This window comes from Phaenicophaeus curvirostris, chromosome 17 (assembly GCF_032191515.1).
Source record: "Phaenicophaeus curvirostris isolate KB17595 chromosome 17, BPBGC_Pcur_1.0, whole genome shotgun sequence".
Lineage (NCBI taxonomy): Eukaryota > Metazoa > Chordata > Aves > Cuculiformes > Cuculidae > Phaenicophaeus > Phaenicophaeus curvirostris.
In genome coordinates, this window is record NC_091408.1 from 15273452 (window position 1) to 15292247 (window position 18796).

At 47.0% G+C, this 18796-nt stretch overlaps 2 protein-coding genes across 3 annotated transcripts; both read left to right on the plus strand.

The window, feature by feature from the left end:
- The first annotated feature begins 2817 nt into the window (after positions 1–2817).
- On the plus strand, positions 2818–8626 carry TMED2 (transmembrane p24 trafficking protein 2). 2 transcript variants are annotated; one of them, XM_069871188.1, is made up of 5 exons: positions 2846–3063; positions 4162–4354; positions 4775–4795; positions 6705–6812; positions 7527–8626. In XM_069871188.1, the coding sequence occupies exons 1-5, from the start codon at positions 2884–2886 to the stop codon at positions 7649–7651; spliced, it is 627 nt and encodes a 208-aa protein (XP_069727289.1). In that variant the 5' UTR covers positions 2846–2883; the 3' UTR covers positions 7652–8626. The 2 variants fall into 2 exon arrangements, with proteins under 2 accessions (XP_069727290.1, XP_069727289.1); XM_069871189.1 differs by lacking the exon at positions 4775–4795 and having other exon boundaries at positions 2818–3063.
- Positions 8627–10504: 1878 nt separating this feature from the next.
- DDX55 (DEAD-box helicase 55) lies at positions 10505–18660 on the plus strand. Its single transcript, XM_069871185.1, has 14 exons — positions 10505–10613; positions 11271–11321; positions 11410–11496; positions 12085–12176; positions 12288–12350; positions 13068–13217; positions 13379–13568; positions 14004–14086; positions 14432–14563; positions 15550–15642; positions 16306–16420; positions 17134–17302; positions 17674–17966; positions 18427–18660. The coding sequence occupies exons 1-14, from the start codon at positions 10509–10511 to the stop codon at positions 18577–18579; spliced, it is 1776 nt and encodes a 591-aa protein (XP_069727286.1). The 5' UTR covers positions 10505–10508; the 3' UTR covers positions 18580–18660.
- The last annotated feature ends 136 nt before the right edge of the window (positions 18661–18796 follow it).

Below are 18796 nucleotides of genomic sequence, written 5' to 3' on the forward strand. Positions count from 1 at the left end.
GCGAGCGCTCGTGCCTCCGCGTGGCCCCGCCCCGGGATGGCCGCGCCCTTTGATGGCCCCGCCCCCTCGGAGCCGCCGCGCCTCGCTTGGCCCCGCCCCTTGCCGGCCGCGCTCCCCGCCGCCCCGCCCCCTCATTGGCCCCGCCCCCTCAATGACCACGCCCCTTAGAGAGCGCGCGCATCCGTTGGCTCCGCCCCCACAGCCCCGCCCCCGCCGGCTCCGCAGCGCCAGCCCGTTCGTAGCCTCGCTGGCCCCGCCCCTTCCCCGACTCCGCGCCCTGCCCCTCTGGCCCCGCCCCCGGCAGTGGCGACGGCCTCGAGTTGTGCCGGGGGGTTGGATAGGAGAGAAAAAAGCGTTTTCCACCGGAGCGATGAAGCATTAGCACAGGCTGGCCAGGGAACTGGTGGAGCCGCCTTCCCTGGAGGCGTTCAAAGAGCGTGGAGATGTGGCACCTCTACACAGACTCGGTTTAGTGGGCACAGGGGTGTTAGGGGAAGCTGGGGAAGGGGCTGGAGAACAGGCCTTATGAGGAGCGGCTGAGAGAGCTGGGGGGGTTTAGCCTGGAGAAGAGGAGGCTGAGGGAGGCTGAGACCTCATTGCTCTCTCCAACTACCTGAAAGGAGGTTGTGGAGAGGAGGGAGCTGGGCTCTTCTCCAAAGGGACAGGAGAAGAGAGAATGGCCTCAACCTCTGCCAGGGGAGGTTCAGACTGGACATCAGGAAAAAATTCTTCACAGAAAGGGTGATTGGTCCCTGGCAGAGGCTGCCCAGGGAGGGGGTTGAGTCACCTTCCCTGGAGGGGTTTAAGGGACGGGTGGACGAGGTGCTAAGGGACATAGTTTAGTGTTTGATAGGAATGGTTGGACTTGATGATCCGGTGGGTCTCTTCCAACCTGGTTATTCTATGATTCTATGATTCTATGGGCTGGCAGATGGACTGGATGATCCTGGAGGTCTTTTCCAACCTCAATGATTCTATGATTATATGACTGTGCGCTTGTAAATGTTCTTATTCTCATGGCGCTCGGTATGAGGTGCTCCAGAGGAGTCTTTACAGACAAATTAATTGTGCCCTGAAATAATTTTAGGTTGAAATCTTGCCAATTGCTGTACAGTGTAGGAACAATGCATTGTATTTTGGACAAGATACTATAAATAACATCAAACACTGGAACTAGTCAGGATAAGCAAAACAGGAGCTGCAAAAGCAAAGTTTGGAGTGAGCGATACCTCTATGTGTTGTGAATGCAGCATCAGTTTTCTGGTTTTGGCAGATGTGAAATGGCAATGAAAGTAAACAGGAGGTGTGAATGACGCAAAATGTGACACTCAGACAAGCTTTTTCAGGCAATGCTGTCAACATCTTGTTCTGTCACAAGTTACAAATTTTTATCTACCTCATGCTCTGCCAGTGGGTGCCGATCTTCACTGAGACAAGCAGCCAGGAGGAGAATGAAATAACCTCCAAACATCCAAGTTTGACCTTCAGTTGTCTAACTTATTGTAGTAATGATATCCCATGAAAATATACTAGGAAATTTATTGCCAACATCTAACACTGCAAGATGCTGCACAAAGTTCCAGAGAGAGCATGAGGATGAATAACGGCATAGTCATCCTTTCCAGGCAAAGACTGCTTGCAAAAGCACAAGAAGGAGCAGCAGTACGGGCAGAGCACTGGGAGAACACTCTGCAGCACCGCAGGGGAATAGATAGGCTGTGAAATCATTGTTTTGTCCAAGTAAGAAGTGAGAAAAAGAGTTCATACCACCAGAATTCAGTATTAGATGACTTCCAATTGCTATATAGAAATGCATGTAGAGGAAAAAAGTAATAATTTAAAGAATGTGCTAGCAGCAAGACAAAAACTGCTACTGAGACAGATGAAAAGCCAGCACAGCAGTTCATGCTGAGCAGTAAATTCCAGGTTGGCTTGCTCCGAACTCATGGAGAACAATGGCGGTTCTTGGTGACTCAGCAGGAGAGTCCTTTTATCCAGTCATGTACGTGACCTGCAGCTCCTTACGTTTGTGCTTCTCTTGCCCAAAGTCTTTACACACCCAGAGCCTGCCCAAGCGCAGCCACCTCTGCGAGCTCCAAGCCGGCAGCTTGAGCGGAATTTACTGCCGTAAATCAAACGTTTGGGTCACATTTGCTGCACAGCTGGAGTGCACAGCTGAGTGCAGCCATGTCTCTCTAGAAAGCTGGATCCAGCACCAGCCTTTACACCTTCTAAAGCGCCTGCCCATGAAAAGATATTTCATAGAATCATAGAATCAGCAGGTTGGAAAGGACCTCTTGGATCATCGAGTCCAACCGCTCCTGTCTGCCACTGAACCCTGAGCACCTCGCCTACCCGTCCTTTAAACCCCTCCAGGGATGGGGACTCCACCACCTCCCCGGGCAGCCTCTGCCAGGGCCCAGTGACCCCTTCTGTGAAAAATTTCTTTCTGGTACCCAGTCCGACCCTGCCCTGGCGCAGCCTGAGGCCACCGCCCCTTGTCCTGTCCCCCGTCACTGGGCATCAGAGGCCTCACCGAGCTCAAGCGCGGCCGCCCGCCTTTCCGACCGGCGCTTAATCGACCTCTAGCGCTCGGGCGCGGCCGGAGCCCAGCGGGGTCCCCGTCCCACCCGCCGCCGCCGCCGCCGCCGGTGCCTCCGCGCTGGGGCTCCCCGCCCCGCTCCCTCCCCGGCTCCGCCCCTGCGCTGCGCGGTCTCCGTCTCTCGTCCCTCGGCGGCCGCCGTAGCGCGGCCCGTACGTGGCAGCGGGGCCGTGGCGGCCTATGAGCGGCGGCCCCGTGCCCCGGAAGGGGCGCGGCTTGAGCCGGAAGCGCCCCCTCCCGCCTGGCCGCGCCGCTCGGTGCCGCTGCCGCTGGGCTCCGCCATGTCGCCGCTGCGGGCGGTGCTGGCGCTGCTGGCCGCCGTGGCCGCCCCGGCCGCCGCCTACTTCGTCAGCATCGACGCGCACGCCGAGGAGTGCTTCCTGGAGCGGGTGCCGTCCGGTACGAAGATGGGGCTCATCTTCGAGGTGGCGGAGGGGGGATTCCTGGACATCGACGTGGAGGTGAGGGGGGGGCCTGGGTCTGGGCCGGCCTGTCCCGCCGCGGGGCCTCGCTCCGGGCCTGGCGGAGGCGCTGCCGGGCACGGGGCCGCCTGCCCGCCCTCCCGGCCGCTCCCGCCGCGTGTCTCCCGGCGCTCCGCTCGGTGCGGGCTCGGGGCCGTGAATGGTTCGGGGGAGAGGGAGCGGGGCTGCCCTTTACGGAAACGGGGTGTCTGTTGCGAAGACAGCGCCGGGAATCGAAGGGTACCGGCGTTCATCAGGTCGATTCCTGTCTCGGAAGTTGTGGGTGAGTCCTTTTCTTCTTTTCTCGAGGTATCGAATGGGTAGGAGGATGGTAAATGAGAGTTCTTTCCTCTCCTTGAAGAGCAGAAAGCTGTTTGGGATGAGTCGAACACGAGAGGGTCGTTGATGACAGGGAGTGTAACAGTTTAGAATTACACGTTGCTCGAGTGCAGGACAGGGCCCGGAACATTGTTTTCCATGGTGAGATCCAAATCCCGTTTGGATGTCACTGTGGAAGCTCGGCAGCTGGGTTTGGTGGCTTGGCGGGATGGAACCCTTAACATCACAGTGACCCTGAGTGCTCCCGGTTGGGCCCTAAGCCCGTGTGCAGTGCCGACTGCAGCAGTGCGTAACAGTGCCTGAAGCTGCGCTGACACTCGGGAGAATGCCCTTTTTTTTCTTTTTTTTTCTTTTTTTTTTTCCCAAGCATCAGAGATAAGGTTTGCCCTGCAGTTGTTAATTTGGCGAGCAGCCCGGCCAGGGCTGTAGATAGCCTGTGGCTTACTTGTTCTTGAGCGCTTCTTATCTTGACTACGGGAGGCCAGTAATCTTGGCCGGCAAGAGAGGCCTTTGTAGGGCTTTCTTTACCAAGAAAGTTGTGGATTTTTTTAAAAAAAAGAAAATATTTCTGGGCAGAAGAATATATCACTGCTTTGGAGTTGTGCGAGGGAAAGTATGAAGAAGGCCAAAGCCGTCGGATTGCAGATGGTGTTGATAAATACAACTGGGTAACTTCAGAACATGTATGCAGTACTGTAATGGTGTGCTTAAAACCACTGTATTTTAAATTAAATGCATGATATTTTGTTCTCCGTCCAGATTACAGGGCCTGATAATAAAGGCATTTATAAAGGCGATCGAGAGTCCAGTGGAAAATACACGTTTGCTGCCCACATGGATGGAACTTACAAGTTTTGCTTCAGCAACAGAATGTCCACCATGACTCCCAAGATAGTGATGTTTACTATTGATATTGGGGAAGCTCCAAAGGGGCAAGACATGGAGACAGAAGGTGAGGAAGATTCCTGGAAAGGAATTAGCTCTAGCGCGGGAGCTGTTCCCTACTTGCATGACTTTTGAAGTTGACTAGGGTTCTCAGAATTCCCGTTTTTTCAGGCTGTCCAGTTAGCTGCTCTCTTGCACATGCTGATATGGATAAGGAAGTTTTTAGACCTCAGTACACTGTTTAATGCAAAATCACCAGACAATCACTCAGCCATCTGCAGAAACTAATGCTTTCATCCTTTAGTCTTTTAATCAGATTCATTCTTTGATTTCTAGTTGGCTCAGCAGTTTGTAGACTGCTGCAGGTATTCGTTGAGCTCTTTGGTAAATGTGCTGATACAAAAACTTTCTCAAAGCCATATAAATGACTGTTTTATCTGCAGCCCTTTGTCCCATATTTGTGTTCATCTCTTACACTTTTCTCTAGGTGGTGGAGATACCTGGGATGGTATGTGTACTGCTTTTTGAAAGCTCGTTAGCATCCTGTCTTTTGCGTACGTTCATTCACTAACAGCTAATGTTTGCTTTTTCTCTGTAACATTTGTTTGTAGCATGAGAATGTCTATTTAATAAACTACATAAAAGGTCTGATTCTGAGCAATGCTGAGCACCAGCAAGCTTCCATCGAGATGTTTATATACTTGGTGGCTCTTGGGATCAAGTCCTATGCTTGTCCATGACAGTTTGTCTTCAGTGGGTGTTTATGGCTAACAGAAAGCTTAATTGGGAGTTTTAGATGAGATTAAACACTGGACAGCCAAGAAACTGGATCTTCTAGATGGCATTTGCTTTCTATTGCTAAAATGCGCATTGAATAATCCAGTGCTTTGGGAAGCCATGAGCTGCTTTTAGGTTATGAACTATTGGTGAAGTTACAAGGGGAAAAACTTCAAACTTGTATTTTGCTTTACGAGAAACAGATTAATGTATTGGGTAACAAGTTATAAAGTTTATTTAGAAATCACTAACTAGGTAGCTAGAAAAGTAGGAAATTCTTGTTTTCTATTTTAGCAAGTAAATGACTGTGTGCATTGAGTGTTTGATATCCTTTGAAAAGGAACTAATTCCTGGCTTTTGATTTTTTTTTTTTAAAGACTCAGTTAAATCTTTTATTGAGTCTGAATAGACCTACTGTAAAGAATATTAGTGCAGCTTTAAATTTTTAAGGCAAGCCATTTTTCTCGAGTGTATTTTTTTATTGAATGGGCATAAACAAACCCTGCAACTATGGTTTCTTCTCTTACTAATAAATTGCACTTATTGCAGTGACCAGTTGTCCCTGAAAAAAAGGGATTTACCATAGTAGAAAAGCGAGTGTAGATTACACACTATTTAGATTTTAATTGTAGCTTGTATGAGTGTTATTCTCTGGTCCTCTTGACTGCTTCCCATAAGGTGTGCATTTTGAATAGCTTTGTTTTCAGATTGTGATCTTGAAATAGTTTATAAAAATGTAATAAAGTATCTTCAAAGTCAAGTATGTCCCTTGAGTGGAGAATGTGTCGGGTTTTGAGGCTTTTTTTAAGAGGGCTGATGGCCCAGAGCGTGTCGTGGAATAATGACTTGAACCTCTCCTGTGCAAGAAAACTTTGAAAATTACCTGCATAATTTATAAATTTGTCAGTGGGCAGCTCTTTTGAGCGTATTTAAAAGGTCCTGCAATTGACTCAGATCACTCAATCTTGGGTCTCTGATCCTTCCATTTGCTGAACTATCTCAAGCTAGTTTTTTGTTACCATTGGTCTGATATTTTCTTCGTCTCCTGCTTTCACGACACAGCAGAACCTGAAGCCAGTCCTGCCCCTTTGTTTCCACCGAGTGCTGTGCTTCAGCTCAGCTGGGAGATCACAAGATGTGACATGTTGCTTCAGAAAGTGATCTCGTTTTGCCAGCATCATGATCTTAAGCTAAATTCTCAGTCATTCTATTTTTGCAAGCTTAACAACTAGGAAAAGCTGTAATGTTAAGATAATTTGCTTGGAATATATTGGGTGTGATTGGCAAAACGGATACTCGTGTGTGGTATTGATCTCCTGTGTTTTATGTTCTGTTTTCCTGGAAGAGTATGCCCGTGTTGAAAATAAGTGGTCCGTACTGACTCTCAGTTGCGTGTCTTCTGCCTCCCTTTGGATGTGGAGAAAGATGTTTTCCCAGTCATTAAGTACCAGAGAGACGTGTTAGGAAAAGTGGCGCTAGAAAAATTAACTGTACTTTGCTGTAAGGTTAGAAAGTTTTCAGCTGTACAGACTCCATTTTTCAGAGCTTATCCTGCGACAGGAAATTAAGTATAACTGTTCATAAATTTGAATTATTTGGGTTTTGAGTCAATAACTGATACTTCTGAAATTATTCCACAGCTCATCAGAACAAGCTAGAAGAGATGATTAATGAGTTAGCAGTGGCCATGACAGCTGTAAAGCATGAACAGGAGTACATGGAAGTTCGTGAAAGAATACATAGAGCAAGTACGTGTCTTTGCCTTAAATGCCTTCTGCCCTCTCCAATGAACTTACAGAATGCCGTGAGTGTGCCTTAATAATTGAGCCAAAGTATTTTAAAAATCTTTTGTTGAAACAGGGCAGCAATGCAGTTGTTTCCAAGCAGGGCATATGGTGAACTCTCCAGTCACAGCCCTCACTTTCTGAAGTGCCGCTTTAGAATATTACTGAGAGTGCCAGGAGGCACGTTGCAGGAAGCCCAGTGATGATAAAGAGCAAATATTCGTAATGTGAAAATACAGCATTACATTAAACTCTGGCCCCTCAGCTTTTTGAACCTATGGATGTGTGCAGTTTTATGACTTCTGTTACTAGTGCCCTGATTCAAGAAAACACTGAAGCTTTAGAACTAAAGATGATATGCAGCCATCACTTGAAAAAGCCAGTGACTTCTCTTCGGAAAGTTTCCTTTGGCCTTTTCCGAGGTGGCCAGAATAGAGAAGGCTGCTGTGTAGTGCGTGTGTGGAGTTGAGGTGAAAACATCTGCTTGTGTAGCACAGTACAAGCCTCTCTCGGATCTCATCTCTTTAGACCAGAGAGCCCTTTTGGGATGGTTGGAGTGACGTGATACAAAGATCAGCAGTTTATAGGCAGTATTTCAGTTCCATTGACAAAGTACGTGTAAAGTTTTTTTTGAATGCTTTGTTACTCACTGCTTTTTTTTTTCTTTTCCCCCAACAGTTAATGACAACACAAACAGCAGAGTGGTTCTTTGGTCATTCTTTGAAGCCCTTGTACTAGTTGCCATGACACTGGGACAAATCTACTATCTGAAGAGGTTTTTTGAAGTCCGAAGGGTGGTTTAAGAGCACTTTCCTGGTCCCGGATTTCAGCTCACTGTCTACCAAACATCCTGGTCACAAAAAAAAAAAGTCATGTAGTTTCTGAACCCTCTTTACTGAACTGTAAAACTTATTTGCTTATGTTCCTTCCTAGTTAAAAATGAATTGTTTTTATATATCTTCTGTAGCAAAAGCTGTGCTGAAATCTTCTCACTTAATTGGAACATTTTTTTTCCACTGAAATCTGCCTAGTCTGTACATTAAGCGATGTCCAGGCGAGCTGCAAACGCTGTAATTCAGCTGTAGTAACAGGCATTGTTGTCTTTTCTAACTGTTACTTTTTTCCCCTGTTTTCATAAATCCTTGCAGTTCTATCTAGGGAAATAGTATAAGGCCCTAAGGTGACTGTTTGCATTTTTGACATCTTTAACCCTGAGGTAGGTGTTAGGAAATTGAAATAATCCCTTCTTCACACAAACTGCCATGGAAAATCGATTGGAACTATATTCTAATCTTGAGTAGGAGACAGCTGGCCACGTCTAGTCTAGAGTTCATACCTAGTTGCTATTTTAAACGAATTCTCCAGTAACTATCCCAATTGCAGCAACTTATTCTCTATATTCTTTTAAGCGGTCAATCTGAAAATACGTTTTCTTCTCTCATTGCTGAGTGTTCATCCTGTGGTTTTAAGTCTTTCACAGGTTTTATATCAAAGCTGACTGTGTGCAGTGTCTTGGCAAACAAAAAATAGTTAACCCTTTGGGTTTGCGGGTCCGAAGCTCAGACTGTTGGCACTACTGCAGCACGCATTAGTGTTCGGGAAACCTGGATTCCTGATGCCAAAGGGTTAATCATTCTGGGGGTTTATTGCAATGCTATGCAGCCCTTATATTTAATTTCAGCGGCAGTCCCTGCCGTTATCCGATCATAATTAGCACAATGCTAAATACTGGCATGTTTTTTTTTTTCAGGCACATGTAGATTTGTTTTTGTATAAAGTTTCTTTCCTCAGTATCTGATTGGTTTAAAAATTAAAGAAGCGTCTGATGTGGGTGCTGAGCCAGGATTATGTTGTGACTGATGTATATTAGTTGTAATCATCTTGGGGTGGGATGGGGTCTTTTCCAGGGGGGAGCCTCTACAAGCAACACGCAACAGTTTTGTACAATTAATTTAAGATTTGTTACAGGTTTTCATGTTCCAGGTAAAGTTTTTTCAACCTCGGGCAAACACTGGCAGCAGTTCTTCAGAAAGGTGGCTGTTACACCTTATCGCGACTGTTGTGTGCCAATATTTTTGTGTAAAACACTTACAATTGAATTCAAAGATGTACATTTAAAAATTGGTTGTGAATCGAAATACGACCCAAGTTCGATAAATAAACAAATTCTTTAAAAAAAATAAAGTAGCTTTGTATCTTCTTTGATGCTTTAAGGAAGCGCAGTTTAAAACTCAAAGCTTTTCATATTGTGGAAGAAGGTCTTCACTGAAAGGGTTCTTGGGCTTGGCAGAGCTGCCCAAGGAGGTGGTGGAGTCCCCATCCCTGGAGGGATTTGAAAGATGGGCAGATGAAGTGCTTAGGGATCTGGTTTAGTGGGGGACAGGTACGGTTGGACTTGATGATCTGGCAAGTCTTTTCCAACCAAATGCTTGTATGGTTCTTCCCAAAGCCATTCTGCTTTGTCAGCAGGCAGGAGGAATCCTGCTTAAGAAACTGGCCTGGGCAGGCGCGTCCTCTGCTGAATGGGTGGAGGGCCCAGAGAGTGGTGGGAAATGGAATTAATTCCAGCTGGAGGCCAGTCCCAAGTGGTGTCCCCAGGGCTCGGTGCTGGGTCCAGCCCTGTTCAGTGTCTTTATCAATGACCTGGATGAAGGCATCGAGTGCACCCTTAGCAAGTTTGCGGATGACACTAAGCTGGGTGGAAGTGTGGAACTGCTGGAGGGTCGGGAGGATCCAAAGGGATCTGAACAGGCTGGATCATGGGCTGAGACCAATGGGATGAGGTTTAACAAGGCCAAATGCCGGGTCCTGCACTTGGGGCACAACAACCCTGAGCAGCTACAGACTAGGAGAAGTCTGGCTGGAAACTGCCTGGAGGAGAAGGACCTGGGGGGGTTGGTTGACAGCGACTGAACATGAGCCAGCAGTGGCCCAGGTGGCCAAGAAGCCCAATGGCATCTTGGCTTGGATCAGACACGGCGTGGCCAGCAGGGCCAGGGAGGTTCTTCTCCCTGTGGACTCGGCACTGGTGAGACCGCTCCTCGAATCCTGTGTTCAGTTCTGGGCCCCTCACCACAAGAAGGATGTTGAGGCTCTGGAGCGAGTCCAGAGAAGAGCCACAAAGCTGGTGAGGGGGCTGGAGAACAGGCCTTATGAGGAATGGCTGAGAGAGCTGGGGGTGTTTAGCCTGGAGAAGAGGAGGCTGAGGGGAGACCTCATTGCTCTCTCCAACTCCCTGAAAGGAGGTTGTGGAGAGGAGGGAGCTGGGCTCTTCTCCCAAGGGACAGGACAAGGGGCGATGGCCTCAAGCTCCGCCAGGGGAGGGTCAGGCTGGACATGGGGACGTTTCTCCACGGGGGCTCATCGGGCCCCGGCAGAGGCTGCCCAGGGAGGGGCTGGGTCTCCATGCCTGGCGGGGTTCGACAGCCCGGTGCACGCGGCGCTCTCCCCCAGCCCCGGTCCCGCTGTCCCGCCCCTCCCGGCCGTCCCTCCCCCCGCCCTCGCCGCTTCCGGCGGGCGCTGCCGGTCCGTGCGCCTTTCCGCCTCGGCCGGAGCGCGCCCCACGCCGGGACCCCGCGGCGCCCGGAACCGAAGCGCGGCGGCCCCGTCCCCGCGGCGGCGCCCGGCTGGCAGGCGCGCTGTGCCCGCGGCGGGGCGGCGATGGCGGGCGGAGAGGGGCGCTGGGAGGCGCTGCCGGTGGCGCTGAGCCCCGGCGTGCGGCGGGCGCTGCGGGAGCTCGGCTTCGCCAGCATGACCCCGGTGCAGGTGGGAGCCGGGGGGCGGCTCGGGTGGAAGGGGCCTCGCAGCCCGTCGGTCGGGAGGAGATGGAACGATTGGAGCGAGGCCGGAGGAGGCCGCGAGACGAGCCGGGGGCGGGAGCAGCTCCGAACGGGGCCGGGCCGAGGGGCGGGTGTTCAGCCTGGGGAAGGGAAGGCGCCGGGGAGACCTTAGAGCAGCTGCCAGCGCTTGAAGGGACTCCAGGAAAGCTGGGAAGGGGCTGTTTACAAAGCCGTGGGGTGATAGCGTGAGGTGCAATGGGAATAAAGTGGAGAGGGAAGATTTAGACTGGACATAAGGAGGAATTTCTTCACCGTGAGGGTGGTGAGGCCCTGGTCCAGGTTGCCCAGGGAAGCTGTGGCTGCCCCATCCCTGGAGGGGTTCAGGGCCAGGCTGGATGGGCCTTGGGCAGCCTGATCCAGGGGGAGGTGTCCCTGCCCGTGCAGGGGGTTGGAACTGGATAATCTTTAAAGTCCTTTCCAACCCAAGCTATTCTATGCTCAGGCTCACCCCTGCCACGGGCAGGGCATCTCCTGACTCTCCTTGCCAGGCAGCGTTCACAGAGGCTTCAGTGGCTCTGGGGTTTGGCCACTTTGAGGTTCGTTTCCAGCAGAACAAACTCAGATGATGTTTCTCTTTTCTCAGTCTGCAACCATCCCGCTCTTCATGAATCACAAGGACGTAGCCGCAGAAGCGGTGAGTGCTGCTCCTTAGTGGTGTTCCTGGCTTTTCCCGGGTTGTCTCTGGAGCCGAGGCAGCGCTGACTCGCTTTCCTTGCTCACAGGTAACTGGCAGTGGCAAAACCTTGGCATTTGTAATTCCCATACTTGAAATTCTTCTGAGGCGGGAAGAGAAATTAAAGAAAATGCAGGTAAGGTTAAGTTATTTAGTCTTGAATGCTTTTTTTACAGCGTGCCAATAAGGTTTGAGGATTTCAGGAAAAGCACTGTTAAGGAAAATTCCATACACGTAAGGTGACTCGGTGCTCAGTTCTGTGGGGTAACGATAACAAGAAACGGTTTAAAACTTGAACTTAAGTAGTGAGGTGCTTTCTTTGCACTCAAATATGTTGTATTTATTTGACGTGATTGAAACAAGTTCCCGAGCTGTGAGAAAAATGTCTTAAAATATCAAATACAATGATGTGCTGCAAACAAGAGCCTTTGAATCCTTTTTAGGTTCCATTTCCTTTAAGCCGATTTTGGTGTATAGAGAACTTGCGTTGCTATTTGCTGTTAAAGCTATTTGAGCTGAGCTATTTCATTGTTCAGTGCAGTACCTCTTTTGTAGATCTTTTCCACTGTTTTGTATACTTTATTGTATTTCTGTGGGAATATTTTGTCTAAAAGTGGCATCGTAAACATAGCTTATATTTGCTTAGCTTGTAAGGGAGAATTTTTCCCAAATTTTTCTTCTAGTCTTCTATTTTCTTTAAATTCTTTTTGGTTTTCCTGCGCAGGTTGGAGCCATAATTATCACACCAACGAGAGAGTTAGCGATTCAGATTAATGAGGTGCTGTCACATTTCACAAAGCACTTGCCCAGGTTTACGTGAGTGACCTTTAGGCTTGCTGTGACTGTAGTTCCCTTTTCTTTGGATGTCTGTCACTCATATATTTGCAAAACTTGAAGATGACTTGAATCTCTGTTTTATTGTTTTAGTCAAATTCTTTTAATTGGTGGTAGGAATCCCATAGAAGATGTTGAAAAGTTTAAAGAACACGGGTGAGTTGCTTGTTAATAATTTTTATCAGTTCCTCACAGCTGTGATTTTCTCATTCTTGAAATTTTCATATTAGGGCTTTGGTCTTGCTGGCATTAAAATTAGGTGGTGCTGCATGAGTTTGTTAGGATATATGCTGAGGAAATGGCGAATTCTTTTCCTTGCATGAGATACGCCCCAGTGAGATGCTAAGAAAGGATCAGATGTGCAGTTTGTGCCATTTTTGTGCTGTTTGGGTCAAGAACAGCATGCAGCACGAGTGAGTTGAAAACTGTCTTCACTGAATATTTCAGTTCCTTCTTTCTTGTAGACTTTGTACGATCAGTAGGCCGTAGTGAGATTGAGACCATGTTGATGAATAACTTTCAGGAACTATTTGGTGCCAATAGCCATGATGAAGTTTTTAAGCAATCCTAATTGCTTCTGGCTTTTACAAAATGTTTCTTCTAGCTGATAGTTGTTTTCCGTCGCTGCTGATTGTGTTGTAAACTTGTGTGACCGCAAATGGCGTGTTTTCACCTGAGCATTTCTTCTCCCATCAACTTGGTATCTGAAAGGCAGTGAAACGTGAATACAGCCAGAAGTGACAAACTGAAATTGTGATATTGACAAGTGTGGTCAACTAGGGTGCAGGTTTGTGCGGTGGTGATTTTGGTAGCAGTTCTTCCACAGTCTTTACCTTGTGGTTACGAATTGCTGTGTGTCTTGTTCACAAACAGCGGGAACATCATTGTGGCTACGCCGGGCCGCTTGGAGGATCTGTTCAGAAGAAAAGCAGATGGGCTGGATCTAGCAAGCTGTGTGAAGTCTCTTGATGTGTTGGTGTTAGATGAAGCAGACAGACTCTTAGACATGGGTTTTGAAGCAAGGTATTTAAATAATACATGAGCTCTGTACCTTTTCTCTTAATTAGCTCAATGGAAGATGGTGTATACTAGGCTCTCTGTTTATAAACTCTCACTTCCAATCGTGCACCGTTTCTCTGAGGGCAGTCCTGGGACAGTTACGTTTCACGTGTGCTCACTTGCAGTTTGAACACCATTCTGGACTTTTTGCCCAAGCAGAGGCGGACAGGTCTGTTCTCAGCAACTCAAACTCAAGAAGTGGAGAACCTGGTGAGAGCTGGTCTCCGGAATCCTGTCCGCATCTCAGTGAAGGAGAAGGGAGTGGCAGCAACCAACACACAGAAAACTCCAACACGCCTGGAGAACTATTACATGGTGTGAACCTCTATGCTTTGTTTCTTGTTCCCTCTCCTCTTCCTCTGGTTCCATCAATGAGTTTTTAAATCTTGGGCAGTTACAATCACATTAATAGAGGAGCTGGAAGTCTCCAAGGCGCTCTCGGGTTCTCTGAAGATCAGTAACCAGCCGAGGAGAAAGATCTGAATTAGCAGCCCTGTTGTTTCCTGCTGTGAGGTTTGTTGGGCTGGCCAGGAGCTGTGATCCCAAAGCAGCCACCATGCTGCGGCTCCTCGACCTGCTTCTAGTTGAGTGGGTGTGGGAGGAGGCGCTGGCAGTTTCGGAGAAGTGGCTGAGGGAAACCTGAGAAACTGACATGCGAGAGGAATTGTGGCTGGGGATGGAAGTATTTATTTTTACTTAAAACAGGATGCATTTTATTTTTTTTTTTCCCTTTTTCCTTGCCTTGTGTAGGTATGCAAAGCAGATGAAAAATTTAATCAGTTGGTGCATTTTCTTCGACAGCACAAACAGGAGAAACATCTAGTCTTCTTCAGGTAATTCAGTTTGGGTTTTATTGTGACAATAGCGTGGTGGTTTATTACGTAAATTCCCAAACTCTGCCCTCTGTGGAAAAGGACACAACTAATTTGGAAGTGATTCCTTTTAAACGGTGCATAAACCCAGATTGATGTCAGGATTGCGTTGAACTTTATTAAACAAAACATACATTTTAAATGCATTTTTAAAGTAAGGCATTCTAGAGGATTATCTATTAATTCTAAAAATTATGTACGCCTTTTAAATAAACATAGGTCTCAGAGCGCTCTAGCTTGATTGACTAAACCAGATTAAAAATCCAGCATAATCTTTTTCTTTTATGTCTGTCCTTATTGCAACAGCACGTGTGCCTGCGTGGAATACTATGGGAAGGCTTTGGAATCCTTAATCAAGCAAGTGAAAATAATGAGCATTCATGGGAAAATGAAACACAAGCGTAACAGGATTTTTACTGAGTTTCGGAAGCTCCCAGGGTAAGAACGTTGGAGCAGGGTAAGGCAGCCAAAGGGAAAGCAGTGAGGGATATGTCGTTCTGTCTGACAGCGTTATTCCACCACGGAAGTGTGGAACTGTGGTGGTGTGGTTAGAAGGATGCTACCAGCTGGTTCTGAATGTGTTTGTGATAACACAAGCTGTGCTTAGGTACTCAAAAGTATGATCACAAACAGAGCGGAAATGCGGCTGGAGCACGTCCAGTCTAATTGAGAAAATCTGTGTGGCAGAAGGTGCAGGGATGTGGCTTTAGGGTACCCTGCAGTCCAGGACCCCCTGCAGGTTGTGATGTTTCTTGCTGCTGACTGTGCTGCTGTATTACTGGGCACATTGAACTGTCACACTCCAACCTCGCATCAGCCTCGCTGCATAAACGTACTGGTAGCAGGGAGCTGGAGGTGAAAATAAACTTTTCCTGATGAGTAACCAGGGCGGAAACCCAGGATACTGCTTTTGTTGCTATACAAACAAGAACATGGCAACGTGGTGCTGTAATTTACCTGCAGAAAAGTGTTCTTTGTCAGCTTTGCAGGGCATTAGGAAACTCTCGCCCCATTAGCTGTCATTTTTTTATTGTGTGGGACCTCAGTTTTTGGCATTGTGCGTTATAAGAAGGATAATTACCAAGGGACTAGAGGAACTACTGTTTTAAATGGGATGCTCTGAGGTCCTTTTATTAAACCATTTATAGTATTACATTCAGCTGTGGTGGATGCAACAGTGATGTAAAAATAGAACATAGTGACATGTTGTCTGTAATATAAATCACATTCCTTTTCCTAATGTTATGTAGAATTCTAGTTGGAAGCTGCACTTACCTTGTATTTTGTGTCTTTTCAAAAAACCAAATGTTTTAGAATGTTTTGTTCCTCATTCTCTGGTGCAGATGCCGAACACGCAGCTGGGGGGAGGGGGCAGCTCTTCTCAATGGCCACTTTAATGAAAATGCACTTTTTCTTCTTCCTAGCGGCATTTTAGTTTGCACTGACGTGATGGCCCGTGGCATAGACATCCCAGAAGTGAACTGGGTTTTACAGTATGACCCACCCAGCAGTGCAAGGTACAAGTTCAGCTCTTAAGAACCTTTACTCTACTTGTGGTCATGTTATTATACTGTTAAGATGCAAACTCAGAACACACAACTGTGGAAAACACATTTAATCACTGCCTGGAAGTCAGTCTGAGCGGTCACAGAATAACACGTGAGCAAGGGAGGATGAAATGCTGTGATTTTTGTTATAAGTGCTTTGAACTGAAATGACTTTGTGGTGTTTGTGTGTAAGTCAAATGGGTGTTTGCCACTTACACTGGTGGGAAGAGGCTCTCTGGCCTGTTGGTGCGAGAGTATCGAAGCAGTGGTGAGAGGTGAGACGCTAGGGTGAATGAAAACAGAGGTGAGAGGAGGGGACAGAGCTCCTCAAGGAACGTACATTGAAAGTTCACATGGAAGATGCTTTTCCATGTATTTTAATTTCCAGTGTCACAATTCTCCCTACCATTTGCTTAAACTCCATCCCAGAGCCTATGACCATTGTTTCAGCATGCAGTCCTAACAGTGGAGCAGGGCTGCTACCCGTTTGTACCAATTCCTGCTGGATTAGTTCAGAAGTGCATAGCACGTAGCACAATTATTTACCATCCCATCAGATTTCCCCTTTTGCTGTCTAGTACCTTAAAAATTGACTGAGCATCTCTTATGGGAACTCTTGTTGTGTTGTTTCAGTGCCTTTGTGCATCGGTGTGGCCGAACGGCGCGGATCGGCAATGCAGGCAGCGCACTTGTATTTTTGCTTCCCATGGAAGAATCTTACGTTAACTTCCTGTCAATCAACCAAAAGGTGAGTTGGCTTTTACTCTACCCTGAAACAGGAAAGGGCAAGGGGACAAGCTTAACGATAGCAATTTTGAATCAGAATTTGTAGGACTTAAGGTCATACGCATAGATCATGCTTTAGCAGAGGTGCATACAAGAAAAAAAAGACAAAGAAAAGTGAAGACAAGAGCTGCTTATTAATTGCGAAATGCAACTCTCCATTAGAACATGGTTGCTCCCAGTGTTCCCTGCTGAGTTTGTAATAGGAATATATGATGCACTGAGTAAGGAAAGGCTTTTCATTCCAAGGGTGTGTAGATGCAGCATTTCCAGAAGGGCAGCGCTGGCTTGAGCTCCTCCTGCCAGCCCTGCCCTTGCCAGTTCACGCGCCGCACTCAGTGCTCTTTACTTTTAACTCAATTTCCCGTGTCTTGTCTTGCATTTGTGGAGTTAATTGTATAAATTCTCCAGAGCCCTGCTGGCAAGAATGTAGCTAGATAAGGTGTGAGACAGAGGTGTTGCCTCTTGAGCTGCAGCGTACAAGTTGTGTTGCTGGGCTGGGACAGCTGCACGGGGTCAGTGGGGAGCCAGCGCGTTGAAACGACCAAGAGAAGGGGGAAAGGGGCCTCGGTTTGCCCAGGATTAACTGGAGAAGGGGGTGCTTGAAGCTTCACGGTACATTTTCAATCATTCAGCCAAACTTTTCCTTTGTTTTCTTAAGTCTTCTTTGGTTTTCAGTGTCCTATGCAGGAAATGAAACCACAGACAGACGTGTTGGATCTTCTCCCAAAGCTGCAGTCCATGGCCCTGGCCGACCGCGCAGTGTTTGAGAAAGGGATGAAGGCGTTTGTGTCTTACGTCCAGGCTTATGGCAAACACGAATGTAACCTGATCTTCCGAATAAAAGGTAATTCCCAGCAGGAGCTGGTATCTTTTTCTCTTCTCTTTAGAAAACAGTCTTTGGTTTGGCAAAAAACAGTGTTATTGTCCACAAACTTCAACTACTAATTCCTGATATCCAACTTAACTTTCCGCAGCATCAGATTCTGATAAAACACCTATTTTTACGGCAACATTTCCCATAGTTTTCAAGAGAGAATGTTTAATTAGCAAGTTTGACCAAAACTGACATAAATAAAAGTGGCTTAGCATTGTTACTAGTATTAAGTATCAAATGCAAACAGTACAATAAGAAAATGGTTTTTTTTTTTCTGCGATTTACTAAGTGAAATTAACTTTCTATCCAGTAGACTGATTTTACCATCTTTATTTTAACAGATCTGGATTTCGCTAGCCTTGCTAAAGGTTTTGCATTGTTAAAAATGCCAAAGATGCCTGAACTAAGAGGAAAATGTTTCCAAGACTTTACTCCCGTCACTGTTAATACAGACTCCATTTCATTTAAGGATAAAAATAGAGAAAAACAGAGAAAAAAGCAATTAGAGCAACAAAGAAAAGAAAGAGAGGAAAATGGAGGCAAAAAGAAATTTATAAAGAACAAAGCCTGGTCGAAGCAGAAAGCCAAGAAGGAGAAGAAAAAGAAAATAACGGCTAAAAGGAAGCGCGAGGAGGTGAGGTGTGGCCATTGTGTCAGACTGCGTGTGATCACTGAGTGCACGTATGCACCTTCAGATGGCAGAGCCATGGGGTTTATTTGATGCAATAGGACCTTGGCAGACAAAGCTTAAAAAAATTGTAGGGAAGCTTTTTAAAGGCAAACATCAAACCAGCTTCTCCAGCCTTGGCTGCCAGTCAGTAATGCTGCCACCAGAGGTAGCGTAGGTTTTTGTTTCTCAGAGGTGCAGCTGTTGGGCGTGGTAGGGGCAGTGCTTGACTGTTCCTCCTTGCTTTTTTCAGTTCTCAACAAATGTAACTGAGGGTGACACAGTTTCCTAGGTAGAAATCGGGAATTATTTCCTGCTTGGAAAGTCCCGGAAAAATCTGAGTTATAAATGTCTCTTGTATTTAGCTGTATTAGAATGAAAGCCTTTTGGTGTTGTGTTTCATTTGTTGTTTTTCAACTGCCAACAGGGCTCTGATATTGAAGATGAAGATATGGAAGAGCTGCTGAATGACACAAGACTCTTGAAGAAATTAAAGAAGGGAAAAATTAGCGAAGAAGAGTTTGAGAAGAGACTAACGGGCAAGCAGGGTAGACTTAAGGTAGAAACTGATGCTGACTGAAGGCCGACAGTTGTTCTAATGCTACTTTTACATTAGAAGACTGCCTCTTTCAATAAAACTGTGTTTTAATAACAAAATGATGATGCAGAGAAAAGAATTGATCTGCTTTCTTCAGAAAGAGACCTGGTGTCCATAAAGACATGCAAACAAGCCTGTGATGAAGAACAAAGCTAAAAGCACTGTTCTTGTATGGTGTGACAGGAGCCGTAGATTTCCA